Below are 27921 nucleotides of genomic sequence, written 5' to 3' on the forward strand. Positions count from 1 at the left end.
GTATCTAATGTATAATTTCGAAAGAGACTTTGTATGTAAGTAAATATTGTTGGTTGGAAAATGATTGGAACTTCGAAAACAAGTCAAAATTTCCATGACGAGATGGGGACGGGGGATGGGGGCACCTGGGGCGAAGGGCGCTGGGGGAGCCGCCGGATTCTGGTATAATATATAATAAATCTAATATATAATTTCGAAAGAGACTCTGTAAGTTTATAACTATAGTTGGTTCGATTGGTTGAATATATATTTTTTTCGATTCAAATAAATTTAATAAATAAACAAATTAATATTTACTATTAGATTCGCCATATTTAAGCTGTTTATATTACAAATACTGAGCGAAGCCAGGAAAAACAACTAGTATATGTATATAAGAAAATAAAATACAGAATTTGTGAACAATTAAAAACATTTGAAGAAAAAAATTTCAATTGTATTGTTGATACTGAATTTACAAAAGATTGACACGTGAGGTTTATAATGTAATCTTGTTGATTAACAAATTGATTAGCTGAAATATCATTTCTACAGCATTGCCAGTTTCAAATTGTTTTGATTAGTGAGTTATCAACTATCATCACGAGCAGGTTTTGAACACTCGTGACAAATTTAAACTCATTAAAAATGTTTAAAGCTGTGTTGATTTTAATATCAACAATCAACATTCTTTTTCTGATAACATATTCAGGTTTGCTTATTTTACATACAATGCATACATGTCCAAATCTGTTTGAAATATATGTAGATAATATCTCATCATTATTTTTAACCTTGTTTTGTTTCGTTATGATATGTTTTATTGATTAAGCAAAAAATAATTATATCCAAACTCTTCGATGGTTAAAAATTCATTTTTATATTACATATCCATTCAAATTAATCTTTTTTAGTTGCCGACAAACCATGCGTTTCTAGAAAATATAATCACAGCTCTGTTGTATGTGTCTGTAATGCCACGTATTGTGATGAAATATCTAAAATAAATGTTCTGGAAACAGATCAGTATGTAATATATTCATCTAGTATGGTATGTTTTACAATTCAATTTGTATTTGATAGTATGTGCAATCAAATTGTTTATGTTAAGTATAAATGGTTTTATTTTCTTTAGTCTGGACAAAGATTTGAAAAGCAATATGGTTCCTTGAATAAAAATAACATAAATGAATTTCAAAAAGCTGGTGAGTCGATTTTTTTACTTTTATTTATATCATTTTGAAGTTTTTTGCATTGTTTATACAATTACATTACAGATAATGTCATATTGCACATAAACAGAAGTAATGAATTCCACAAAGTGTCTGGATTTGGTGGATCATTTACTGATGCTGCGGGGATAAATATTTTAAGCTTAAGTAAAAATACCCAAAAATACTTGATTGAGTATGTATTCAATAATCTCAAACCAAATTATAATCCTTTTATATTTATATTTAAATAATTTGGCTCTTCTCAATGAATTATATTATTATGTTTTCTCTAGCTCATACTTCAGTGAAAATGGATTAGAATATAATTTAGCTCGTGTGCCGATAGGAGGATGTGATTTTTCTACCCATCCATATGCATACAATATGATGCCTGAAAATGATATAGAACTTTCAAATTTTTCACTAACAACAGAAGATCATACATATAAAGTATGTAATAACACTTAAATTTTGACTTAACTTTATACATACGGTGTAATTATGTAATAATTAAATGCTTAAATATCAGAAAATTAACTGTTCCTTAATCATTTATAGATTCCATTTATTAAAGAGGCATTAAAAGTTTCAACAGATAACATATTATTAGTAGGCACAGCATGGTCTCCACCTACATGGATGAAAACAAATAAAGCTATAGGTGGGGAAAGTAGACTGATCTCAGAATACTACCAAACATGGGCCAATTATCACTTAAAGTATGCATTCTAAATGTATTATATGCATATTATTATACGATTTTATGGTTGTCTGAATTTGCTTCTCAGGTTTTTAGAAGAATACAATAAAAAAAATGTGTCATTCTGGGCAATAACCACAGGAAATGAGCCATCCAATGGCATTCTACCCATTATGGGATTTAATTCTCTTGGCTGGATGCCAAAAGAACAGGTAATCTAATCTATAATTTGGAAAGAGACTTTGTATGTAAATATCCTTGGTCGTCGTCGTCGTCGTCTTCGTCGTCTTCGTCGTCGTCGTCCGTAGATCGGTGACGTCATCGAACACGTGATTCGATTTTTTTTTTTTTCGATCCATGGGCGCCGATTTGTTTTTTTCGATTCAATGGATTCACCCCCGCGGGGGCGCAAAGCGAGTAGTTTCATGGGGCCCCGCCAGGGGCGCCACAAGGGGCGCAGCCCCGTGGGGCCCCAGCCTCATGGGGCGCAGCCCCATGGGGCTCAAAAGGGGGCGCCACGAGGGGCGCAGCCTCATGGGGCGCAGCCCCATGGGGCTCAAAAGGGGGCGCCACGAGGGGCGCAGCCCCGTGGGGCCCCGGGGGGGCCCAGCCTCATGGGGCGCAGCCCCATGGGGCTCAAAAGGGGGCGCCACAAGGGGCGCAGCCCCGTGGGGCCCCGTGGGGCCCCGAAGGGGGCCCGGGGGGCCCAGCCTCATGGGGCGCAGCCCCATGGGGCTCAAAAGGGGGCGCCACAAGGGGCGCAGCCCCGTGGGGCCCCGAAGGGGGCCCGGGGGGCCCAGCCTCATGGGGCGCAGCCCCATGGGGCTCAAAAGGGGGCGCCACAAGGGGCGCAGCCCCGTGGGGCCCCGGGGGGGCCCAGCCTCATGGGGCGCAGCCCCATGGGGCTCAAAAGGGGGCGCCACATGGGGCGCAGCCCCGTGGGGCCCCGAAGGGGGCCCGGGGGGCCCAGCCTCATGGGGCGCAGCCCCATGGGGCTCAAAAGGGGGCGCCACAAGGGGCGCAGCCCCGTGGGGCCCCGAAGGGGGCCCGGGGGGCCCAGCCTCATGGGGCGCAGCCCCATGGGGCTCAAAAGGGGGCGCCACAAGGGGCGCAGCCCCGTGGGGCCCCGAAGGGGGCCCGGGGGGCCCAGCCTCATGGGGCGCAAGCCCTAATAGGCATTAACTAAGGGGGGCGAAGCCCTAGACGGCAATTAATCTTGGGGGCGCGGGGGGCGAAGCCCTAAAAGGCAACTGATCATGGGGGCGAAGCCTTAGACGGCATTTAATCATGGGGGCGCGGAGGGGCGAAGCCCTAAAAGGCATTAACTAAGGGGGGCGAAGCCCTAAACGGCAATTAATCTTGGGGGCGCGGGGGGCGAAGCCCTAAAAGGCAACTGATCATGGGGGCGAAGCCTTAGACGGCATTTAATCATGGGGGCGCGGAGGGGCGAAGCCCTAAAAGGCATTAACTAAGGGGGGCGAAGCCCTAAACGGCAATTAATCTTGGGGGCGCGGGGGGCGAAGCCCTAAAAGGCATTAACTAAGGGGGGCGAAGCCCTAGACGGCATTTAATCATGGGGGTGCGGAGGGGCGAAGCCCTAAAAGGCATTAACTAAGGGGGGCGAAGCCCTAAACGGCAATTGCTCATGGGGCGTGGAGGGGCGAAGCCCTAGAAGGCAAAGGCTCAGGGGGGCGCCGAGGGCGAAGCCCTAGAAGGCAAAAAAAAAATTTGATTTTTTTTTTTGATTTTTTAAAAATTTTTTTTTTAATTTTTTTTTTATTTTTTTTTTAATTTTTTTTTTTGATTTTTTTTTTATTTTTTTTTTTATTTTTTTTTTTATTTTTTTTTTTAATTTTTAAATTTTTTTTTAATTTTTTTTTTTTTTAATTAAATTAGCTTAGTCATGTTTAAGCGGTTTATATTATAAACACTGAGCGAAGCCGGGTAATACAGCTAGTCTAATATATTATAATTTGGAAAGAGACTTTGTATGTATCCTTGGTCGTCGTTTTCGTCGTTTTCGTCGTCCGTAGATCGGTGACGTCATCGAACACGTGGTTCGATTTTTTTTTTTTTTCGATCCATGGGCGCCGATTTGTTTTTTTCGTTTCAATGGATTCACCCCCGCGGGGGCGCAAGGCGAGTAGTTTCATGGGGCCCCGCCAGGGGCGCCACAAGGGGCGCAGCCCCGTGGGGCCCCAGCCTCATGGGGCGCAGCCCCATGGGGCTCAAAAGGGGGCGCCACAAGGGGCGCAGCCCCGTGGGGCCCAGCCTCATGGGGCGCAGCCCCATGGGGCTCAAGAGGGGGCACCACAAGGGGCGCAGCCTCATGGGGCGCCACAAGGGGCGCAGCCCCGTGGGGCCCCGAAGGGGGCCCGGGGGGCCCAGCCTCATGGGGCGCAGCCCCATGGGGCTCAAAAGGGGGCGCCACAAGGGGCGCAGCCCCGTGGGGCCCCGTGGGGCCCCGAAGGGGGCCCGGGGGGCCCAGCCTCATGGGGCGCAGCCCCATGTGGCTCAAAAGGGGGCGCCACAAGGGGCGCAGCCCCGTGGGGCCCCGAAGGAGGCCCGGGGGGCCCAGCCTCATGGGGCGCAAGCCCTAATAGGCATTAACTAAGGGGGGCGAAGCCCTAGACGGCAATTAATCATGGGGGCGCGGAGGGGCGAAGCCCTAAAAGGCAACTGATCATGGGGGCGAAGCCTTAGACGGCATTTAATCATGGGGGCGCGGAGGGGCGAAGCCCTAAAAGGCATTAACTAAGGGGGGCGAAGCCCTAAACGGCAATTAATCTTGGGGGCGTGGGGGGCGAAGCCCTAAAAGGCAACTGATCATGGGGGCGAAGCCTTGGACGGCATTTAATCATGGGGACGTGGAGGGGCGAAGCCCCAAAAGGCATTAGTTAAGGGGGGCGAAGCCCTAGACGGCAATTAACCATGGGGAAGTGGAGGGGCGAAGCCCTTATCGGCAACTGATCATGGGGGCGAAGCCCTAGACGGCATTTAATCATGGGGGCGCGGAGGGGCGAAGCCCTAAAAGGCATTAACTAAGGGGGGCGAAGCCCTAAACGGCAATTAATCTTGGGGGCGCGGGGGGCGAAGCCCTAAAAGGCAACTGATCATGGGGGCGAAGCCCTAGACGGCATTTAACCATGGGGGCGCGGAGGGGCGAAGCCCTAAAAGGCATTAACTAAGGGGGGCGAAGCCCTAAACGGCAATTAATCTTGGGGGCGCGGGGGGCGAAGCCCTAAAAGGCATTAACTAAGGGGGGCGAAGCCCTAGACGGCTTTGAATCATGGGGGTGCGGAGGGGCGAAGCCCTAAAAGGCATTAACTAAGGGGGGCGAAGCCCTAAACGGCAATTAACCTTTGGGGCGCGGGGGACGAAGCCCTAAAAGGCATTAACTTAGGGGGGCGAAGCCCTAGACGGCTTTTAATCATGGGGGCGCGGAGGGGCGAAGCCCTAAAAGGCAACTGATCATGGGGGCGAAGCCCTAAACGGCAATTGCTCATGGGGCGTGGAGGGGCGAAGCCCTAGAAGGCAAAGGCTCAGGGGGGCGCCGAGGGCGAAGCCCTAGAAGGCAAAAAAAAAATTTTGATTTTTTTTTTTGATTTTTTTAAAAATTTTTTTTGATTTTTTTTTTATTTTTTTTTTGATTTTTTTTTTATTTTTTTTTTTGATTTTTTTTTTATTTTTTTTTTATTTTTTTTTTAAATTTTTAAATTTATTTTAAATTTTTTTTTTTTTTAATTAAATTAGCTTAGTCATGTTTAAGCGGTTTATATTATAAACACTGAGCGAAGCCGGGTAATACAGCTAGTCTAATCTATAATTTGGAAAGAGACTTTGTATGTAAATATCCTTGGTCGTCGTCGTCGTCGTCTTCGTCGTCTTCGTCGTCTTCGTCCGTAGATCGGTGACGTCATCGAACACGTGATTCGATTTTTTTTTTTTTTCGATCCATGGGCGCCGATTTTTTTTTTCGTTTCAATGGATTCACCCCCGCGGGGGCGCAAGGCGAGTAGCTTCATGGGGCCCCGCCAGGGGCTCAAAAGGGGGCGCCACAAGGGGCACAGCCCCGTGGGGCCCCGAAGGGGGCCCGGGGGGCCTAGCCTCATGGGGCGCAGCCCCATGGGGCTCAAAAGGGGGTGCCACAAGGGGCGCAGCCCCGTGAAGCCCCGAAGGGGGCGCGGGGGGCCCAGCCTCATGGGGCGCAGCCCCATGGGGCTCAAAAGGGGGCGCCACAAGGGGCGCAGCCCCGTGGGGCCCCAGCCTCATGGGGCGCAGCCCCATGGGGCTCAAAAGGGGGTGCCACAAGGGGCGCAGCCCCGTGAAGCCCCGAAGGGGGCGCGGGGGGCCCAGCCTCATGGGGCGCAGCCCCATGGGGCTCAAAAGGGGGCGCCACAAGGGGCGCAGCCCCGTGGGGCCCCGAAGGGGGCCCGGGGGGCCCAGCCTCATGGGGCGCAGCCCCATGAGGCTCAAAAGGGGGCGCCACAAGGGGCGCAGCCCCGTGGGGCCCCGAAGGGGGCCCGGGGGGCCCAGCCTCATGGGGCGCAGCCCCATGGGGCTCAAAAGGGGGCGCCACAAGGGGCGCAGCCCCGTGGGGCCCCGAAGGGGGCCCGGGGGGCCCAGCCTCATGGGGCGCAGCCCCATGGGGCTCAAAAGGGGGCGCCACAAGGGGCGCAGCCCCGTGGGGCCCAGCCTCATGGGGCGCAGCCCCATGGGGCTCAAAAGGGGGTGCCACAAGGGGCGCAGCCCCGTGAAGCCCCGAAGGGGGCGCGGGGGGCCCAGCCTCAGGGGGCGCGGGGGGCCCAGCCTCATGGGGCGCAGCCCCATGGGGCTCAAAAGGGGGCGCCACAAGGGGCGCAGCCCCGTGGGGCCCCGAAGGGGGCCCGGGGGGCCCAGCCTCATGGGGCGCAGCCCCATGAGGCTCAAAAGGGGGCGCCACAAGGGGCGCAGCCCCGTGGGGCCCCGAAGGGGGCCCGGGGGGCCCAGCCTCATGGGGCGCAGCCCCATGGGGCTCAAAAGGGGGCGCCACAAGGGGCGCAGCCCCGTGGGGCCCCGAAGGGGGCCCGGGGGGCCCAGCCTCATGGGGCGCAGCCCCATGGGGCTCAAAAGGGGGCGCCACAAGGGGCGCAGCCCCGTGGGGCCCAGCCTCATGGGGCGCAGCCCCATGGGGCTCAAAAGGGGGCGCCACAAGGGGCGCAGCCCCGTGGGGCCCCGAAGGGGGCCCGGGGGGCCCAGCCTCATGGGGCGCAGCCCCATGGGGCTCAAAAGGGGGCGCCACAAGGGGCGCAGCCCCGTGGGGCCCCGAAGGGGGCCCGGGGGGCCCAGCCTCATGGGGCGCAAGCCCTAATAGGCATTAACTAAGGGGGGCGAAGCCCTAGACGGCAATTAATCATGGGGGCGCGGAGGGGCGAAGCCCTAAAAGGCAACTGATCATGGGGGCGAAGCCTTAGACGGCATTTAATCATGGGGGCGCGGAGGGGCGAAGCCCTAAAAGGCATTAACTAAGGGGGGCGAAGCCCTAAACGGCAATTAATCTTGGGGGCGCGGGGGGCGAAGCCCTAAAAGGCAACTGATCATGGGGGCGAAGCCTTAGACGGCATTTAATCATGGGGGCGCGGAGGGGCGAAGCCCTAAAAGGCATTAACTAAGGGGGGCGAAGCCCTAAACGGCAATTATTCTTGGGGGCGTGGGGGGCGAAGCCCTAAAAGGCAACTGATCATGGGAGCGAAGCCTTAGACGGCATTTAATCATGGGGGCGCGGAGGGGCGAAGCCCTAAAAGGCATTAACTAAGGGGGGCGAAGCCCTAAACGGCAATTAATCTTGGGGGCGCGGGGGGCGAAGCCCTAAAAGGCATTAACTAAGGGGGGCGAAGCCCTAGACGGCATTTAATCATGGGGGTGCGGAGGGGCGAAGCCCTAAAAGGCATTAACTAAGGGGGGCGAAGCCCTAAACGGCAATTGCTCATGGGGCGTGGAGGGGCGAAGCCCTAGAAGGCAAAGGCTCAGGGGGGCGCCGAGGGCGAAGCCCTAGAAGGCAAAAAAAAAATTTGATTTTTTTTTTTTGATTTTTTAAAAATTTTTTTTTTAATTTTTTTTTTATTTTTTTTTTATTTTTTTTTTAATTTTTTTTTTTTGATTTTTTTTTAATTTTTTTTTTTTGATTTTTTTTTTATTTTTTTTTTTATTTTTTTTTTTAATTTTTAAATTTTTTTTTAATTTTTTTTTTTTTTTAATTAAATTAGCTTAGTCATGTTTAAGCGGTTTATATTATAAACACTGAGCGAAGCCGGGTAATACAGCTAGTTCTAAAATAATTAATAAGTTATAGACTTTTTCTAAACGTATATTATTATTTTAGAGCATGTGGTTAGTTCAAAACTTAGGTCCAACGTTGAAAAATTCGATCTTCCGGAATATATCTATATTTGCTTTAGATGATCAAAGAATAAGTCTTCCCTGGTGGATTGATTGGGTAAATCTTTTTTTTTACTAAAAATCGTTGTATTTAATTAAAATTATAACAAAAAATATGTATATATATTTTTTTTACTAATTTGAAGATGGCAGAAACTGAAGGAGCTATGGATTATATTGATGGTATTGCTATTCATTGGTATTGGAATGATTTCGTTTCAGCAACACCAATAGAAACCCTTCACAAATCGTTTCCAACAAAAACGTTTCTTGCTACTGAAGCCTGTATAGGTAATCATATTAAAATAATTTAAATTTTGTCATTGTAATTTAGACTATATTATTAACGTAGAATTGTGTATTATTTTTAAATTAGTTATATAAATATTAATTTTAATATAAAATAGGAGACAAGCCATGGCAATTAGAAAAAGTTGAACTTGGCTCTTGGGAAAGAGCAGAAGCTTATATAAAAGACATTATGGAGGTAATTTAAAAATCTAATGTTCTTAAATAGAATTAATCATAAGCAACGATTTTTATTTCAAAATAATTTTAGGATTTAAACCATTGGCATATTGGGTGGATTGATTGGAACTTGGCACTCGATAGACAGGGTGGTCCAAATTGGATTGAAAATTATGTTGACTCGCCGATAATAGTGATGCCAAATGAAGACGAATTTTTAAAGCAACCGATGTTTTATGGCTTGGGACACTTCAGTAAATTTATACCACGTGATTCAAAAAGAATTGATGTTCAAAAAGTAAACGGAGATATAGATAATGTTGCGTTTTTAAGACCTGATGGTGGAATTACTGTTGTATATTACAACCCGTAAGTATATATGTATTAAAATTAGAATTTAAAATGAAAATAAAATTTTTCAAATAAAATAAATGTATTATGTATGATACGCAGGTTTGACATTGATAAGAGTTTAACAATTCAAGAAGAGGGGAAAGGATTTATACAAATGACTGTTCAAGCTAGATCGGTTCACACATTGGTATATTGGTAAAATAAAATATATATGTACACATTGTATGTACTAGATATTTCAGCAAAAAATGTATTTAATTAAATAAATAAAAAAATCTAGACATGTGAAAATCATTTTTTATTTGTAAACACAAATATAGCTGTTTCGACCTGATAACATGCTTTGTTGTGGTAACGAAAAGTCCTTAGTTACCTACATATAGCGTCATTGTAATAATATATAGATTTTATAGTAGCTTAAAAGACAAACTACAAAATATGAGTAATTCAAATTATATTTCGTAATAGGAATTTAATATTATGACTAAATAATAAGAAGGAAAGGAATCACTTATGTCAATAGTGTATGATCAATTTTATTGATTGTTACTACAAAGATGGATGTTATCATAAATGATGCAAACGATCCGATTGATTGGGAAAATGAAGAACAAAAGAAGGATATTATATTTAATATTTGTAAGATAGATTCTGAAGATACAGCATTAAATATGAAGCAACTCAGAGATTTGTTTACGATTGCTAGGAATGCTCTTCGTTTTATGGTAATATTTTATGTATTCATATAAACATTGTACTTTTGTAAAATAGTCGTATGTAACTAATTGTTGAAGTTGTAAACGATGCATAAAATTGTTATATATTTAGGTGGAATCAAAAAAGAATGTAAGTACGAAATCATCAGCTAGCGACGAAGACGATAGCAGTGCCTCATCCAATTATTTATATGAAATTCAAAAATCCAACGAATTAAAAACATCAATTTCAGAGAAAAAGTTATACATAAAAGAAATCCTTGCAGATTTACAGGTGAGTCAATAAATAAACAAAAATATATTTTACTTTTAAATATACATTGGTATATACGTATCATTTTTATTTCAAATGTTTAAGGTTACTGATGAAGAAAATAAGGTTTTAAGAGAAAGACTGGACAATATTAAAGAAAAACTTTCGGAAGCCACATTACACATTCAAGATCTTGATGCTATTATTAAAAACATTAAAAGTGAGAATACGCAAAATAATGGTAAAGTACTGTGTAATTAAAACATATTATGACATTTTTAAGATTTCATATGTAATAAGGATTTCGTGAATTTCCTTATTAGAGCAAATAGAAAATTTGAAAAGTATTCAGTCATCTTCACAATTGCAAATAAAAAACCTAATTGAAACAAACAAGGGTCATGAAAATCAAATGGAAGACTTTATTCAACAAATGGATTTCAAACTCAATGAATGGAAGGTATTTAATTTTGTATTCAACGGCATATCCAATGTATGTATATGTTACAGTGAAAGCATATTTCAAGCGAAAATATATTTTCACCAATTCAAGCAGTGAAAAATATCATACGATGAATTTACAACGTTTAACTCTATAAATTTAACCCTAACAACCCAATCTTAAATGAATAGGGCCAACCCTTACTTAACCTAACTTATATCCTAACCCTTAAATAATACCAACCCTAACAATCTAATCTTAAATGAATAAAACCAACCCTGAAAATGTAACTGGTTATGATTTCACTGAAACGTCAGTGAAAATATATTTTCAATTGAAATATAATTTCACTGTGACATATACATGAATATACATATATAATTTAATTTTAAATTCATAATTTATATAAATATTGCAGGGTATACTAGATAATAAAGAATCCAAAATTAATTCACTGAATCAAGAAATCTACGAATTAAGAAATAAAGTGGTGGGACTAGAAAGACAAGAACCAGCATTTGTCGAACAAGTAAATACAATATATTTTAATATATTTAACATATACATTATGCAGTTTAGCTTTAATAGTTTAATATACTATTTATGTATATACAATATGTATTTTATAAACTTAAATTTTATTTAATGCATATACTGCTTTCCAGATGGTTAAAGAGAGAGATATTCAGATAGACGAATTGCAAGTCAAACTTTCTGAGGCAACGGATACTATTATAAGCTCAACAAATAAAATTGAAAAATTAAAATCTGAAATATTGTATTTAGAATCTGTAACGGATAATCTTTCATCGAGAGTCACAAAAGAACCTTGCGATGAAACAGATCTTGTGGAATCTATGAGAAATGACTTACAAAAATATAAAAACAAATCAGAGGAACTGGAAAATTGTTTAAAAACGAGAGAATTTGAAGTAAGTAATAATTTAATTTAATGGTGCTTTGAAAATATAAAACAATGAAAAACTACTGATATTTTAAATGATTTCAGGTTGCCGATACGTTGAAAAAAATCAACAGTTTCGAAAATGAAACTTTTGGCATGAAAGAGTTTATCCAAAAAAATAAAAAAGTTTTGAAACAATTAAATGTTAGAGATAAACAAATATCAAATCTCATAACAGAAAATAATGGTTATAAGCAACTAATCGAACAACTTCAGTTTGAAAATTCTATTATGAGGTATACTTTTAAATAAAAGTTAGGCATTGACATTTTTTTCTTACATGAAAAAATAATATCTGAAGTTTTATTTTTATAGAAAAAAGCTCAATATTCCAACAGAAGAGTTATTTGATGACAGTAATATTTTATATAAATATGGGAAAATAAGAAAACAATTGGATGACACTCAAAAGAAATTATCATCTTCAGACGAAGAAAAAATATTATTACAAATAAGATTAAGGCAGAAAGAAAAAAATATAAAAAAACTATATGAATATCTCTCTAGTATTGGAATTAAAATATCTGATAATTTTCTGTCAGTTGCAATAACAGAACATCAAGCTTTCGAAGAAAATAATAACATTCAAATAGCTACAAAATTTGAAGAGGAACCGTGGTTTGTAATCATATTACATATATGTAGATAGTATATGTATACATATATATGTAGATAATATACTTAGATAGTACATACATATGTATGTATATAAATATTGTTTTAAAAAAAGTATTGAATTGTATATGAGTATTTTTTTAATGTTCTATTTTTTTAGTTTAAACCTGGATAATACTTCCAACAATGTTTCATTAACTGAAAATGAGGAAAATTTTAATGAAGATTATATTCTTATTAAAGAAAAGCATCAACAGTTGGTCGATGAGAATGAAGGTCTTAGAAAATGCCTAAATGAAATCTTACATGCTGTGAAAGATAAAGGTTTGTATATTTTATATGTAAATATACATAGGTATAAAACTATGAAATGTGATTTTAAAATCTATTTTAACTCTTGTACATTTTTTTGTTTAAGTGACTGATTCAACGTGCGAGATAAATTTACAATCTGTTGAAAGTCTCTTGAATATATTGGATTCACGACACGTTGCTGGATGGTACCATCCTGCCATGAGAATGTTAATGGAACTTAATCAAGAAAAAGGATGTCAAGATAATCTTAGATGTATGCTAAAGGATGCAAGGTTTTCATTTTCTTCTTTGGTATTCATATAATTATAATTTCAAAAATAATAAACCAAACATAAAAGAAACATGATTGGCAAAATAAAACAATGTTTTTATTTGATTTTAGAAATAAAGTTATAATTTTTCATAATAATTTTCAGAATGGAAGTAACATCAACATTAGAATTATTGAATCAAGAACGTCAAAAGAATTTGTCCTTGGAGAATAAATTTACTGAATCTGAAAATAAAAGTAAATTTGAAACAGTGGAAATTTCAAAGGATAATGAAAATGAGGACGAATTTGAAATAAATGAATTTGATTCGATTAGAAGAGAAAATACGGTTATAAATAATACAGATGCATTTAATTGGAATTCATACATTAAAAATGTCAATCGATCTTATGAATCTATTTTACATGAAAATTTAAAACATTTTCATAAGAAATTTCAAATATTATCGGAAAATATGATCGAAATATTTACGCAAAGTACCGAAGATAAAAGTAAATGGCAATCGATGGAAGAACAATATAAAAGTGAGATAGAGAATTTAACATCATTATTAAATTCTATGAAAATTAGATTAGATGGCGTAGAAAAACTTAAGAAATTTCCAGAAAATTTCACTAAATATAATGACAAAAAATCAATTTCACTAGATATAAATAATGACAATGTTCAAATTGTCACTGAAGTCAAAAATGATCTGACCTCGAATATTAGCGATGTTTTAAACAGTATAGAAAATATAGATTCAGACAAAGTTGGCAAAATTAAATCTTTTGTTGAATTATATCTTTTAACTGTAGAAAAGGAAAAATATTTTGAAAGAAAAACAACTTATGCAGAAAAAATGTTTAAATTTGCTAAAAATGATAAAGACATACTCTTTAATGAATTTTATGACTTTAAAATAAAAGTTTTGGAATCAAATAAACAATATGAAATGAAAATACAGAAACTTTTATATGAAGTGGCGCATTTGAGAAACCAACTTAGAAAATCGATTCCACTAACCACTTTCATACAACAAAATGAAAAATGTAATAACTTGATGCTAAAATATCGCAAAATGCTCAATAATTTCCAAAAACTAGAATTAGAACTTGCGAAGACTAACCAATATGAATCAGAATCTGAAGGTAAATTAAATGAAGACGAAATTGTGAAAACTTCCAAACAGATAACCTTTTTAGAAAACAAAAATATGTATTTACAAGAACAACAAAATTTAATATTGTGAGTATATATATTTATTTACTGTGATCGAGATATAAAATTTCAATTAATATGTTTTTAATTATTGTCTTTTACAGTGATAAAATGCAATCATTGTGGTTAAGTGATACAAATCAAATTGAAATTAATGATGCCAACGAGATTATTAAAAATAATGAAATTTTGAAAATTGATAACATAAAACATAAGTCAAAGATATCAGAACTTGAAGAACATGTAAGCTATTTAAAATTTTCAATTCTGTTTCCCTTTTTATAAATTCGTAAAATTTTATAAATACTGTAAATAAAATGTGTATTTTCAATTGATATTATAATAATTGTTCAAACTAGTTTAATGTAAATTTGTTTTTAAGGTAAACACTTTACAACAATGTAGATTAATTCACGATTTAGAATTGAACATGTTGAGACATCAAATATTAGATCTTCAATCTTCTAATGATGACAAAGCCATCATCGCAAGGTTTGACTTTTAGATGGATATGGATAGATAATAGCTATACACCATGCATTTTTTGTGATGTAACAGACCAGATTCTAATAGTAAAATGTCATTAATAAAAGATGAATCACTATAATCGAAAATATTACCCTCATAATGTATGTTCGATGCTGTAACGTGGGTATTTACAGTATTTAAATTCTGGCTACTGTTTTTCTATAAAAATGCATTGCGTATACATACATATGTGTGTATGTATAGTTATTAAATATTATTTTGAAACTGCAATACCAAAAATGATTAATAAATTTGATTAGATTGAGCTCTGAAATATTGATATCGCACGTTTTAATATCAAATATGCACCAAAAAGAAGATATTCTTAACAGAAATTTTGAAAATGAAAAAGAAAAATGTAAAAACCTCGAAGAAATTATACATGAAAAAAATGTTCAATTTCACGAGTATGTCACTCAATTAAACATGAAAATAAGGTAAAAGAATTACGAGTAAATTTCGTTTCCAAATATTGTTGTTATACTTGTAAAATTAAAATAAAAACATTTTTCAGCTTTTTAAATTTTGTAATACAAGTATTGAAGGAACAATACCACAATGCTATTCCTTTGTATTGCTTGGATAATCTTTGGGATACTAAAACAGAATTGCAATACAAACTTGATAAAGTGCAAGATCGTGAAAAAGAACTTGATTTCATAAGTGTTTCTCTGGAAAAGAATGGTGCATCTAATGACGTTAAGGCAATCTTAGAAGAATTTCGATGTACTTCAAATGAATCGCAGTGTCATCATTACATTGAGATGAAATTAAATGTTAGCATTTTTTTTTACATTTATGAATATGTGATAACCAGTTAACTAGAATAAATTTTTCATAAACCTTTCAGGAATCTCAATTACAATTTAATAATTCAGTATTGACATCCAAATTAAACAGAGTCGAAGAAGAGAATAAGGAATTGGTCAAAAAATTGAGTTCACTCAGTGACACTCTATTAATATTTACTTTCACTTTTAATAAATCCAAATCAGGAAAGGGCGATATTGATATTAAGAATATAGCGCCTCATATTCAAACACCTTCATTTATTGAATTAATGGATATTGATGCCGAAGGTTGGTAGTTATTGAATGTTTACCAAAAATTGTATAATTATATTTTATTTTTTATTTTTCCAAAGTTCCAGATGATCACGTACCTGTGCCAAAACCAAGAACAATCATTAAAAATTCAAATACTGAAAATAAACTAATGCCAAAACAAGATACGGAGGACAATTTGATGAAATTTTCTGCAAAAAATTCACTGCAAAAATCATACTCGACTACAGTAGTTCAAACAGAATTTAATGAATTTTTTATTGATGTTTCATGTCAAACTGATGTTGATGAGACTAAAAATACAGAAGAAGAATTAATGAAACATAATGAAATACTACAAAATAATTTGGAACAAAGCCTTTCCTTGGCCTCTAAGCGAGCTGAAGAAATATTAAATTTGCGAACAAAAACTATTGCAATGGAAACTAAAATAAAAGAAATAGAAAAAATTATTGACGATAAGAATAATTTAATCAGTTCTTTGTCAGAAAAATTGGAAAGCAACATAACAAAACCAGCTCACATTTCTCAAGATCAATCACATGTAATGGAAATTACAAATGTATTAGAAAATATAAAGAAAATTGAAACTCAAAAGGATTTTACAATAGAAAAATATAAAGACTTACTTAACACAGAAAAAGCTGAACATAATCAAACTCGACAACTGGCGGAAGAACAAATAGTAGATTTTAAAATAAAAATGGAATCCTTGGAAAAAGAATACAATAGGTTAAGTTTTTTTCAAACAACAAATATTTTTATTTCAAACAACCAAATTGATATTATTAATTTTATTACAACATACATACAAATTTTCAGTTTCAAAAAAATGTTTGATATGAAATCGGATAATGATTCAAAAGACAAAACTGAAAGTAAATTATTGGGATTGGAAGAACAATGTTTTCATTTGAAAAAGGATCTAGACCACAAACATGCTTCAATGTAAGAAGAAATTCCAAAAATATTAAAAAAATAAATTTTAAGTGTAATATTCATAATTTTAAAATGTATTATTTAGGTTGTCATTGAAATTTGAATGTGAACGGTGGAAAAATTTAGCCGCAGAACGTTTTTCCAACATGGAAATGCTAAAAAAGCAATTAGAAGAAATGCACACAGATGAAGTAATTTCTTACAAATCAGAAGCAGCACATTGGTTAAACGAGTTAAGAACTGCTAAAAATGATTTGAATGATGTAAAACTTCAATTGAATGAGCAAAGAACATCAAGAATAAAGGAAATGTCTGAAAAAAATTCTATTATTGATAAAGTGCAAGACACAAATAATTACTTAAAGGTTTTTATAGCACATGAAAAATTATATTAATTAATAATTGAATTTAAAAATTCCACATATCTGTTTATTTTTAAAGCAACAATTACTAAATCTTCAAGCGATAATATCCGAAAGAGACCCGACTTTTGATTTATCAACGATTATTGCATCAGATGATTCTTATTTTGATGTTGAAACATTTGCGCATGATAGTTTTAAAGTCGATTCTATGGAATCAGTACAAAGAGACTATAAAAATTCCTTGAAATCTAACAGGTCAATATAGCCATGCTTAAAACTTTTTCAAACAATTCATTTGCAATACAATTATTTTAAAACAAATATTATTTGCTTCAAATACACATATCATATTATCAGTTTTATTACACTTATAACGCAAATTTTAGATCTGAAAATCTTTATGATCGGGTCCAAAAAGAAAAACAAATGTTGTTGAAACAAAATATGATTTTAAGAAAACAAATAAAAATCATTGCGGTAAGGGAGCGTCGTCTAAGATTAGAAACATTACAAAAAAGGTATAACCATAATTAAATTCATGGGAAAAATAAAGGTTGAATGAAAATTTATAATTATTATTAAATCATACGAGATGTCTAAAAGAATATCATTAACATTGTTTTTCGGTTTTATTCAATAGCACTAGCACCCTATTATATTATATAATCTGATTGTATGCATTTGAGATCAACACGGAGATGCCAAATGCATACAACAAAATACTTGTTAATATTCATTTTAGAATAAGTATAGCTCAATTGACAATAATTTATAATAATTTTTCATCGCAATCACTTTCAATATATGTGCATATATAAAAGAAAGTAATAATTAACTATATTTTTTATTAGAACGGGAAACGATGCTTATTCAAATAAATTACTTCAGGACAAAGAGGACGAAATAACAAAATTACAAAGAAAAATTGAAATTCTATCCGATAAAAAATCGACATATATAAATGGAAATACAATTAAAGCTAAACATATGGCATTATGGAACAAACAAAAAAAGTATTTTTATGCTCATTATCAAATTTTCGATGCAGAATATTTTTATATTTTCGAGATTTTACTCTGTTTTCTTTTCATTAAGATGGCAGGAAGCATCTGAACATTGGCAAAGAAAGTTTCAAGATAAATGTGCCGAGTTAGAGCAGCTCCAAAGATACTATGAAAGTTCCAAAAATATTATACAACGTCTTGAAAAAGAAAAACGTTCCATAGATTCGAGACAATCTAAAAATTCTAAAGGTTAACATTAGAATAACTTTATGAATATTATATGTATTTTATATACATATATAAAGATTTTTTTTTCATATTTCGAATTTTTTTTGCAGATGAATCATCCCCGGCAACAACTACAGGTGATAATGAAAGTCATCTTGAAATGTTGTTACAAGATAAAGAACGACTAGAAAATGAGGTGCATTCTTTAAAAATGAAATTGGAAGGAAACTTTACACACAATTCTTTATTGGATAAGTTGGAAGCGCAACAACGAAAAATTACAGCTCATGAGTTATCTGACAAAGTATGTGTTTCCACACAATGAACCCATTTAAGAAAAAAAACCATTAAAATTATTTTTTTCACTAATTTATTTTAGGGTAAAGATGTACTTGTAAATGAGTATGAAAATCTTCTCGCCCAGAATACTCTTTTAGCTAAAAAAAATATCAAACTTGAATCTGAACTAATCGAGAATCAATTTAGCAGTGGGAGACAATTAGATGCAAAAGAATCAGAAGAGCGTAGTTGTTGTTACAGAATCAAGCAACAAAATGAGCATTTAGAAAGGTATAGGGAAAATATGTTAAAAAAATCAGTTGTGGGATTATTCATTATAACATAAATTTATATTTCTTTATCTTTTAAGCTATATTAAATTATTAAAAGAAGAAATCAATCAGCTTGTCGCAAAAAAAATTGAAAATGATGCAACATCCCCTTCGTTAACAATCGGAAGTAACGGCCAAATGAAAAAACATTCAGACTTGGAAAAAACCGTCTTAACTCTAAGAGGTCTACAATTTTTTATTAATTTGAATAAATCGTTTTATTCAGTAATATAAAAATGTACGCATATTGGAAATTTTATTTTCAGCAATAATAAATAAATTGCAAATTGAGAATAAACGATTGCAAAATAATACTGAAACTAGCAAAGGGAAGCATGAGATTCTACAAAAATCAGAATCAGATATCAATGAAAATAAGGTATTAAATGAAAAACGTTCAAATATTATATGTATATTTATGTATATCCAATATATGTACATATGTACAAGTATTTCATGGTGGCTGGAAAAATGCACTCTCGAAACACCCAAACTTTCAAAGATGCTCAAGGAGAACTAACGTAATAGAATTCCACAACCTTTTTTTGTGGAATTCTATTGCGTTCGTTTTGAGCGCCTTTGAAAATTATGACTTCTCGAAACTGCGCTACTATTCAGTGCAATTTAGTGCATCTTTCCGGGAACCATATTTCATATGTACATATATCAACATTTCTTTGTTAAATTGCATTTTTCACTGTAGCCTATTCAAGCATTAAAGAAGGAAAATGAATGTTTGAAAATTATAATTCAAGAAAAAGATAAACTATTAATCAGAGCAAAAGAACTTTTAAAAAAAGCTGTTCTTAAAGAAAAACAACTTCAGGAACAGGTATACTGATAATTTACCTTGTGTTAATATTTTTGTGAAAAAAAATACAAATAGTTTATTTTTTTATAGATTTTAAATTTTAAGACGACACATCATTTAAAATAGATAAAAATACGTACATATATTGATTGTAAATATATAAATAAGCAAATTTAGCGAACAGTCCTAAATCAAATTGTTGTCAGCAATTATTATATGAAAAATATTATTTTTATCAATAACCATCGCTTGATCGCCATTATGCATTATGATTTCATCTATACGTTTATACGTATGTACATTCATATGAATATGTGTAAGTATGTATGTTTGCCCACTGCATTCAGTTTTTTTTCAGTTCAGTTCAAATTCTGTTTTCAACCAAGGACCAGAGCCGTAGCAATTTTTTTGGCGCCCCTTTGTTTTTTAAATAAAATAAAATAAAAAAATCATATTTAATGAAATATAAAAAAGTAAAAAAAAAAAGTTTAAAGAACAAAAAAATAAAACTTTTTCTAATATTATAAATACCCCATATTTCGTTAGATCGTTAGGCTCCTGCACTAAAACGTCAGGGTATATGTACGTTTTACCATAGAATAGCCACATTTGTGTCGAATAGGGTGGACAAAACCCAGCAATGCTGGCTAATTGCGCATAATTGTGTTCATATTAATTAAATATTCCAATAGTTTAATTTGAAGGATTGAATAAAAAAAAATGATTGAAACAAGTATATTTATAACACTACAAACTTCATAACAAGGAATGTTTTATTTACATAGATGGTATTTGTCGAACTTCGTACATATGGGAAAAATTTTACAACTTTAATTTGTCAACTTAATGAATAAATATCTTAATTTATTAGATTTTATAGTCACACATATTTTGTATAAACAAAATATATAGTACGCTAAAATCAACAAAATGAATGTGTATCGCATCGCATATTATACAAAGGAAATATTGAAAACACGACAAATATATTTATTCTTATAACATCCTTTCAACTATATAATAAATATATTATATAATAACATGCTGTTTTAATTAATTTTTAGAATATATGTAAGATTTGATAGAGAAAAAAATTATAACTTAATTTTGAAGAGCAGACATTAAAATAATTAGATACATATTATATTACTAATATCAATTATAAGTAATATTACTCGTTTGAATTACTTAAAATAATTAATTTCAATGAAAATAACTAAAATAGTAGTAAATTTAAAAACAGTGTTTTATTATTTAGCATGGCTTGCAATTAATGAAATATTTTTGTCAGACTGATAATACTGATATTGTATGTAGTATTATTAACGTAATAATATGAAAATAAACGAGATGTTTCTCATACTTTATCTATACAATAATTTTGACAACTACATATGTATATAAATATTTTCATCAAAATATTGTTGCATAACATACCCAATCTTTTACAACTCCATAAACAAAACAAAAATTGCAGTAAGTAGACTTGCGGGAATTGTCTGATGTTAAAAAAATTATAAATTTGTATAAGAGCACTGAGAGTCATGGAATCTATTTTCATATTTTATGATCCACTTTTTGCTCATATAATTCCGAAGGAAAAATTATACAGAAAAAATTACATATTTTGTGGTTGAGTAACGAAAAACAATGAATATCATATATGTATATATATATAGATTATTTACACTTTAATGTATTGCAAATTATCTGCAATTTGAAATAATGATTCTATTTTTGAACAAACACTCCATAAAAAAAGATAATTTAATTACAATAATACTATAAACATTTTAAGATTTGTATAATAATTTGATTATAGTTAACTTATATTACATGAAGGAAACTGTTTTTCAATCATATATCTTTTGTGCTGAGCATGAAACAAATAAAAAGTATTTTGCAATCAAATGATGTGCAATAAATAGCTGTACTTTGAAACAAATTTGAATATTCACATCACATAGGTTATTCTTATTGAAACAATGAAAACAGTAGATTACATTAATTTATGGAACATTTAATATTATTATTGTAACATGCATTATTTGACAAATAATGTTTTTTGAACATTCAATTACACTTTTGATTCAACCATATCAATACTTAACTTGTAATAAACATATGGATAGTAGTCAGCTTGGCCAAATCCCATACCAGACATGTCAACGCTCTGAGAAACAAAGAACGAAACCATTAAATATATAAATTTATAATATAAATATAATAAAATTAATATCAAATTACATCTTGGGCAGAGTGTCCATGGTGAGCAGATGCATCCAAGTGTTGATATAACATTTGAAGCACATCGCGCAACCTTTTTGATGTCTTTTTGTTGGGAAGCAGCAACATAGCTTGGAAATTCACAGGTAACCCAAATCTGCTCACAGTATAAATATTATTATTTAATATAATATATTTACACAATAAATTAAATCTATATTAAACTTAAGAATGTACCTTAACACAGATTCCACGAAAACTCTTAAAGCTTTCACGTGTATCCAAGCACAAAAACATTCAGAGAAGTTCACCTTAAGCCATCTGACAAGTGGGCCCTATAAAATTTAAAAAGTAAGCTATTTTAGATAATAAAAAATTTTACAAGATAAAAAATAATTTGAAAATAAACTTGCAAATTGCTTCTTCTTGTCTGTAACAAGTTTGGTGATTTCATTTTTGCCAGCTGCCAATTCTTCTTCATTGTACGTAAAATCACGCACAACAAACTTCTTTTCCCGGGCGTGTAATTTGAACTCCTCAACAACCTACAGTTGACGACATTAAAATTAATAAATTTTATGTTATGAATACATGTATATGCAGTAAATGTCAATAAGTGATATTATAATTATTTTTATAGAGCACTGTCAATTAAAATTTGTTATCATTTAGTACCTTTTTAAAAAGGCTTACAGTATAAAGCCCATAATCATTATCCTGGTGGATCAACTGAGTTGAACGAGGTACAATCATATCAGTGATTTTCTCATAGTTAAGGTTCCAATCGTTAGACATTTGCCTGTGAATATCAGAAAACTTTAAAACTAAATACAGATTGGGAATTGATTGGATTAAATAAATTATTTACTTACTTGGGTACAATCACTAGCAATGTAGTTAGATATTCGCTATCCAATATGAAGTGCTCTTTCTTCACCAAATCAGCTAAATTCCGGGTTAACAAGCTTCCACTAAAATAAACATTCAATTGTATTCAGGGCGACAGATTATGTGCAAACTCTAAATATAAAAGTTTCAGTATTGAATAATTGTATTAAAATCACAAAACTTCATATATTGTCACTACATACATATAAAGTAAAACACAATGATTAGAGTTTGCACAAAATATCGTTAAATATGTAATTTAAACTTTTACACCAAGAAAAAGTTACATCGAACTAAATTATACTAACGTCTGCTTTTTTTCTAAGTTTTGCAAATTGCCTTTTAGATTATTATAAGCAGATGATTTAGTTTTCAAATCAGCATCAATTTGTCCAACCTGGATAAAAAAAAAAAATACAACAATGTATAAAATACGTAAACGATAACCACTTATAATAAAAAAAGTAAACGAAATAAACCATACATACTTGTTTGCTAATAATATCAGCAATGTTTCTCAGACTTTGTTTGATGGGATATTTTGCCATATCCCACTGAAAACGCGTGATGTACGATGGCAAATCACCTGAATTAAGAAACGTAATTATTGTAGAACTTCATAAATCATACTAATACATGAACCACATGAAATAATTACCGTTGTTGGCCAACAAATTCTCGTGAAGCTTGTCACGTTGATCTTCCAACACCTAAAAAAAATATTTTAACATTGAAAACTTAAACTTAGACCGTCAAGAACTAAAATAGCTAATCATCGAACACATTAATTACCTCGCCTAAGTATTGGGCAACCTTACGAGTGACACCTTCCACGAAAGCATCGAGCTTTCCTAAATCATCCGATAGGCCAACAAGTTGATCCAACGTACCGACCTGAAAACAATTTCTTATATGAGTTTAAAACAACCAAATAAAATATTATATAACAATTTGAATATGTCTCCGTGAGAGGTAGAAATACCCACCTTAAGATCGGGTATTTGGAATTTATAATTAGCACTGAGGTTGTTTTGTTTTGTGGCAGTGTTGAGACTTTCCCATGTTTGTTGACACGTTTTATTTCCCGGTGCACTAACCAACCAATATTCTGTCATCTTGGCGAAATCTGTGAAATTATTCAATTATAGTACACTTTATATAAGTACATATGTTTTTCAAGCGGTAATTTCATAAAGGATTTTTATAATCAAATTTGAAACAAATGAATAATTAAAAAACAAATTAAATAAAAACTTGAATGGTCAAAATATATAAAATTTAGACATTTAGAAAAAAATGAATACTTCATTTATACAGATGTATTAATATATTACATTTCTAGTATGAAGATTATGATTTTATATACATAATACTAGTGATAAGACCTGATAAAATATCATCAGTGCATTATTATAAGAATAAAATTTGAATATTTTTATTCATATGAACAAACAACTTCTTAAAACTTGCAATGCAATGTACATAGTTTACGCAAAAAATTTGGTAGAGTCGGCGCTAAATTGTCGTTAGGTAATATTGTATATACGGTGATTTCATACTAGCTGTATACTTTCAATGGCATCTTAGGGAATTCATATTCCAAATACTTTTGATACTTCTATACTGTTGTCTACTTCTACTAACTCCATCAAAAGTTTTTCGATATCTACATCAGTGCATAAATGTTTAATTACATCAGAAGGTGAACTTGATGATTTTAGGCCAACTTTTGCGGTTCATCTGAATACAGCTTCTTATGGAGACCGTTTGATTTCCGAATGGAATGCCGTATTTTTTATAAATTGGATAGTCCACAGTCCTTTGTACAAGTATCCGAGCATCAAGTATAAACACTTACACTACCATACACAAATATAAAGTTTTAGTTTTAGTGGTATGACCCGTCAACACATGGACAGTCATTTTGTTGAGTTTATGTGGTGGCATATACCTAATACGAAACCAAGAACCAGTCTTATTAAAGATATGCTTTCTGCAATAAAACAATACTGACCTCCACCAGACCATATGTATGTGAAATTCATAGACATACATATAATATTATACTGGAGTAAATCCAATAAGAAATTGAAATTTTAAAATTTATTTATAAAAACAATGAATTTAAATTGAATTATAAATAAAATTGTTGAATTTCACGTATTTTGATGCGTTTATATACTTTTTTTATTTTTATTTTATTAAATTGATTTGTTTGTGTATGAAATTCATACACATACACTATGAATGTACTCACTTTTTATTTATACCTATTTCATTGCCAATAATTCAATAAATTGGGTGACATGTCAATTTTCGGTGATTTTTTATTTCCTTTAATTTTTCAAATTTTGAATATCGCAATAATTTTCTTTACTAATAATTTTATACGTTGGCGAGAAAAGTCGATATCACTAAAATCATTCAAGTTGGAGTCGAAGTCGGAGTCAGTAAATTTTGATCCGACTCCACAGCTCTGGTTTTTATCTATATTGAAAATTATTATAAAAACTATTTGCATCACCTAGAAGCCATTCATGCAACTGTCGTGTATTTGTACGTGTTAGTTTCAGAGAGATGTAATAAGAATAGAGGGGCCCTTACGAATAAATAATTGTTGTCAATTTTACGCGGTACGTCTCTATAAATACGCTACATCGCACGGAATACAATCGGATCAATTTACTTATAAAAATGTATCCCATGTTGTTTATTGTGTGTTTTTTAATGTATTGTGCAATTTTTACCGATGCTTGCCCATCTTGCGAGTAATATAAAAAAACAGAGAAGTTTTTATCGGACATACGTCGAGCACCAAGTGTCAAATACGACTGATGCTAAAATTATTTAGATCTACCCGTGGACAGAATGTCACTTGACAACAAAAGAACACCTAAAGCCACTTCTATTAACATTACATTTCTCTGGTTAGTGTAGTCGATGCTCGGATGCGCCCGTATAACCAACAAGTACCCTTTATTTCAATTGTTGCTGTTATGATCTAACATCCAAATAGACAGCATGTTTTCAATGTCCCGATTTGTATGATTTGTATGATATTGACTAATTTGGCGAAAGTATACATTCAATGCGGAATACAGATAGACTGGAACATATATACTTATATGTATTAAAGACTATATAAACCTGATGAAATATCACCGGAGCCATTATTATACTGAAATACTGAAGAAAAAATAAAATTACCAATGAGCAAATCAGAGATTTGAAAATTGCCTTTAAATATCCATAGTACACATGTAGGTATGTATATGAATTTCGTAATTGCGTTGCATTTCGTCTCCACTAGAGCGCGCGCCATACAGTTGGGATGTCTCGCTCCATGATATACGAAAAGCACTCTTATTTCAAGTATGAAAACGTTTTAATATCGCCCAAACGTGACACGTGCGTGCGTGCATTAGGGACGCACATTGGAACAGCAGACAAAGAAGCTAGACCCTTTATATGCATACATATAAAGGACCTTATTAGTGGGTATTATATAAAAAAAATACATATATGTGAATCAAGATTCTACTATATGTTATTTCTGATATCGAAAGTGTATGTTATATGCCCGTTTTGTTGATATCATAATGACAAAAATAACGCCAAACAACCAAACGATCAGCTAAGCATTTGTTTTGTTTGTGCTACAAAGTACTTGGCGATAACCGAATTTGTACTTTCTATTTTGAAAAGGTTTTGTGTTGTATCTAAAACTTTTTTTTATCTTCATTTGTGAATGAATATTCAGATGTGTCAAACAGCTTCAATTTATCGAATTGAATAAACATAATTCTACAAATTTGTATTATTTAGATGAATAAAGTATGTTTGTTGGGTGTGTGTGTCGATAATCCGCCTTTAAACCAGAGAGATAAGACTTGCTCGTTGAGCCCAAAAATGCACTATTTATGTTAAATAATCATATATGATTATATGATTGGAGTATAAATGACGCTTTATAACGCAAATAATCCACAACTCGACAAGTAATAAACCATTGTATAATACAAATTATGGGATAGATTCAAACAAGGGAAGTTTTCATCATTAGAAATCGAAAAATCAATTGATTAAAACCGAAACAATATTACAGGTAATAAGTCGAAAGTGAAATGACTAAATAATTTATATTACTCATTTGCATAATTGTACAGTTCACATTTTATGATAGTGGAATTTGGTATACAGAAAGAACAATTAGCTCTAATGACATTCATTATTTCACAACAGATTATACAAAGATTTTATATACACACACAGCCTTTTGAAAAATCATATAATTTTGTTAATTTATATAATTCTTAAGTCAAATTTAATGTGATCGGATATTTTTCGTTAAAATGCAGGTCGCATCTATATATAAAAAAAAGAAAAGATTAAACACAAACAGACCTTCATATTAACATTGTCTCACATACACACAGAGACATTCAATAGTTTGACATTTAAGTGTTCGCATCTGTCATGTAGTTTCGTAATAGGTATCAAAACAAAGCAATGATGAATGATAAAGAATTAGGATATATTTGTGTCATTTTTATCAAAATATGACAAGCACACCATTGCATTGATTCCAGTGCTTCCAACTTAAAACCATGCGATAATAATAAAAAAAAAATAGCTAAATCCCTATTTTACTGGAGGAACCAACTTTGTGCTCTTGCGAACATGTGATTCATACATGTTCAAATGCATTCTGGGACGATGTTCAATACAGGACAGGCAAATCAAATCTGGGACAGTCCGGGACGCCTGGTCGCTTTAGGTGTGCGTGTAAGCTAGACATGGAAACAGAGTGCTAGCTAACTAGGGCGACAAAAATATTGATTTGTGATCATCAGGTAGTCTAAATTATAACGACGATGGAAATAAATGAAATGGTGGTGGATACATATGAATAAATATCAGATGGGATTTGACAGCAGTTGGAGAGTGCCAGTCTGGAAGAATATCGATTTGTGAGGCAGGAGGGTGAGGGTGAGGGTGAGGGTGGAGGTGGCGACGAAACTCACTCGTGGGTTCGAGAAGGGGACGGGGAAGGCGACAGCGACAGCGACAGCCACGGACGAGCCGACGGACGAGCTCGTTCAGGGACGCGAGCGAAGACGATGAGACGATGCAGGGAGCAGCGCAGCAGCACAACTGTGCCTGAGCCGGTCACGAGCGCTCACGTGACGCCCAACATACAGTCAGCTGACTGCACACACCACACCACTACCAATTCTCACAGTATCACAATAACAACACTTTTTTCACCATTTATTCTTTAGTTTTTAAAGATTAAATTCAAATTACATATTAATTATATCAGCCGCTATAATTTTCAATTACTTTTG

The 27921-nt window shown here is 34.9% G+C and overlaps 5 protein-coding genes across 5 annotated transcripts; 4 read left to right on the top strand and 1 right to left on the bottom strand.

Moving 5' to 3' along the window:
• The first annotated feature begins 535 nt into the window (after nucleotides 1-535).
• Nucleotides 536-9419, top strand: LOC143917806 (lysosomal acid glucosylceramidase-like). The gene is made up of 12 exons (XM_077439398.1): nucleotides 536-691; nucleotides 894-1030; nucleotides 1115-1184; nucleotides 1257-1386; nucleotides 1487-1643; nucleotides 1752-1912; nucleotides 1982-2105; nucleotides 8255-8368; nucleotides 8457-8601; nucleotides 8718-8797; nucleotides 8870-9147; nucleotides 9232-9419. The coding sequence occupies exons 1-12, from the start codon at nucleotides 628-630 to the stop codon at nucleotides 9329-9331; spliced, it is 1560 nt and encodes a 519-aa protein (XP_077295524.1). The 5' UTR covers nucleotides 536-627; the 3' UTR covers nucleotides 9332-9419.
• A 270-nt stretch (nucleotides 9420-9689) lies between these two features.
• LOC143917689 (uncharacterized) lies at nucleotides 9690-14516 on the top strand. Its single transcript, XM_077439268.1, has 16 exons — nucleotides 9690-9857; nucleotides 9961-10122; nucleotides 10207-10342; nucleotides 10425-10561; nucleotides 10962-11072; nucleotides 11209-11475; nucleotides 11553-11743; nucleotides 11823-12125; nucleotides 12283-12446; nucleotides 12541-12709; nucleotides 12854-13037; nucleotides 13140-13460; nucleotides 13656-13906; nucleotides 14014-14152; nucleotides 14292-14401; nucleotides 14468-14516. Exons 1-16 carry the CDS (start codon nucleotides 9690-9692, stop codon nucleotides 14514-14516), a joined length of 2862 nt encoding a protein of 953 aa, XP_077295394.1.
• A 224-nt stretch (nucleotides 14517-14740) lies between these two features.
• Nucleotides 14741-17070, top strand: LOC143917690 (uncharacterized). The gene is made up of 7 exons (XM_077439269.1): nucleotides 14741-14874; nucleotides 14952-15213; nucleotides 15288-15516; nucleotides 15582-16233; nucleotides 16324-16449; nucleotides 16526-16805; nucleotides 16882-17070. Exons 1-7 carry the CDS (start codon nucleotides 14741-14743, stop codon nucleotides 17068-17070), a joined length of 1872 nt encoding a protein of 623 aa, XP_077295395.1.
• Nucleotides 17071-17197: 127 nt separating this feature from the next.
• Nucleotides 17198-19887, top strand: LOC143918067 (uncharacterized). Its single transcript, XM_077439739.1, has 8 exons — nucleotides 17198-17323; nucleotides 17657-17818; nucleotides 17901-18058; nucleotides 18148-18341; nucleotides 18417-18607; nucleotides 18687-18832; nucleotides 18915-19027; nucleotides 19352-19887. The coding sequence occupies exons 1-8, from the start codon at nucleotides 17232-17234 to the stop codon at nucleotides 19487-19489; spliced, it is 1194 nt and encodes a 397-aa protein (XP_077295865.1). The 5' UTR covers nucleotides 17198-17231; the 3' UTR covers nucleotides 19490-19887.
• Nucleotides 19888-20178: 291 nt separating this feature from the next.
• Nucleotides 20179-27801, bottom strand: Vha44 (V-type proton ATPase subunit Vha44). Its single transcript, XM_077439399.1, has 12 exons — nucleotides 27598-27801; nucleotides 23560-23699; nucleotides 23366-23467; nucleotides 23232-23283; nucleotides 23062-23159; nucleotides 22882-22970; nucleotides 22558-22656; nucleotides 22361-22484; nucleotides 22099-22230; nucleotides 21923-22020; nucleotides 21707-21842; nucleotides 20179-21632 (listed from the first exon to the last, which is right to left on the bottom strand). Exons 2-12 carry the CDS (start codon nucleotides 23686-23688, stop codon nucleotides 21537-21539), a joined length of 1155 nt encoding a protein of 384 aa, XP_077295525.1. The 5' UTR covers nucleotides 23689-23699; nucleotides 27598-27801; the 3' UTR covers nucleotides 20179-21536.
• Nucleotides 27802-27921: the final 120 nt, after the last annotated feature.

Source organism: Arctopsyche grandis, chromosome 10 (genome assembly GCF_051622035.1).
Source record: "Arctopsyche grandis isolate Sample6627 chromosome 10, ASM5162203v2, whole genome shotgun sequence".
Taxonomy (NCBI): Eukaryota; Metazoa; Arthropoda; class Insecta; order Trichoptera; family Hydropsychidae; genus Arctopsyche; species Arctopsyche grandis.

Excerpts from the sequence above, each read along its gene's own strand:
- Vha44 (XM_077439399.1), bottom strand. The coding sequence starts at position 23,688 with ATGACAGAATATTGGTTGGTTAGTGCACCGGGAAATAAAACGTGTCAA. Across the intron at positions 23,284-23,365 it reads TTGCCCAATACTTAGGCGAG|GTGTTGGAAGATCAACGTGA; the intron begins GTAATTAATGTG and ends TATTTTTTTTAG. Across the intron at positions 22,657-22,881 it reads AACTTAGAAAAAAAGCAGAC|TGGAAGCTTGTTAACCCGGA; the intron begins GTTAGTATAATT and ends TGTTTATTTTAG.
- LOC143917690 (XM_077439269.1), top strand. The coding sequence starts at position 14,741 with ATGCACCAAAAAGAAGATATTCTTAACAGAAATTTTGAAAATGAAAAA. Across the intron at positions 15,517-15,581 it reads AATGGATATTGATGCCGAAG|TTCCAGATGATCACGTACCT; the intron begins GTTGGTAGTTAT and ends ATTTTTCCAAAG. Across the intron at positions 16,450-16,525 it reads GACCACAAACATGCTTCAAT|GTTGTCATTGAAATTTGAAT; the intron begins GTAAGAAGAAAT and ends TGTATTATTTAG.
- LOC143917806 (XM_077439398.1), top strand. The coding sequence starts at position 628 with ATGTTTAAAGCTGTGTTGATTTTAATATCAACAATCAACATTCTTTTT. Across the intron at positions 692-893 it reads TTTTCTGATAACATATTCAG|TTGCCGACAAACCATGCGTT; the intron begins GTTTGCTTATTT and ends AATCTTTTTTAG. Across the intron at positions 9,148-9,231 it reads ACTGTTGTATATTACAACCC|GTTTGACATTGATAAGAGTT; the intron begins GTAAGTATATAT and ends TATGATACGCAG.
- LOC143918067 (XM_077439739.1), top strand. The coding sequence starts at position 17,232 with ATGTTGTTGAAACAAAATATGATTTTAAGAAAACAAATAAAAATCATT. Across the intron at positions 18,059-18,147 it reads ACAATCTAAAAATTCTAAAG|ATGAATCATCCCCGGCAACA; the intron begins GTTAACATTAGA and ends TTTTTTTTGCAG. Across the intron at positions 18,608-18,686 it reads CAAAATGAGCATTTAGAAAG|CTATATTAAATTATTAAAAG; the intron begins GTATAGGGAAAA and ends TTATCTTTTAAG.
- LOC143917689 (XM_077439268.1), top strand. The coding sequence starts at position 9,690 with ATGGATGTTATCATAAATGATGCAAACGATCCGATTGATTGGGAAAAT. Across the intron at positions 10,123-10,206 it reads AAATCCTTGCAGATTTACAG|GTTACTGATGAAGAAAATAA; the intron begins GTGAGTCAATAA and ends CAAATGTTTAAG. Across the intron at positions 13,907-14,013 it reads TTTTTAGAAAACAAAAATAT|TGATAAAATGCAATCATTGT; the intron begins GTATTTACAAGA and ends TGTCTTTTACAG.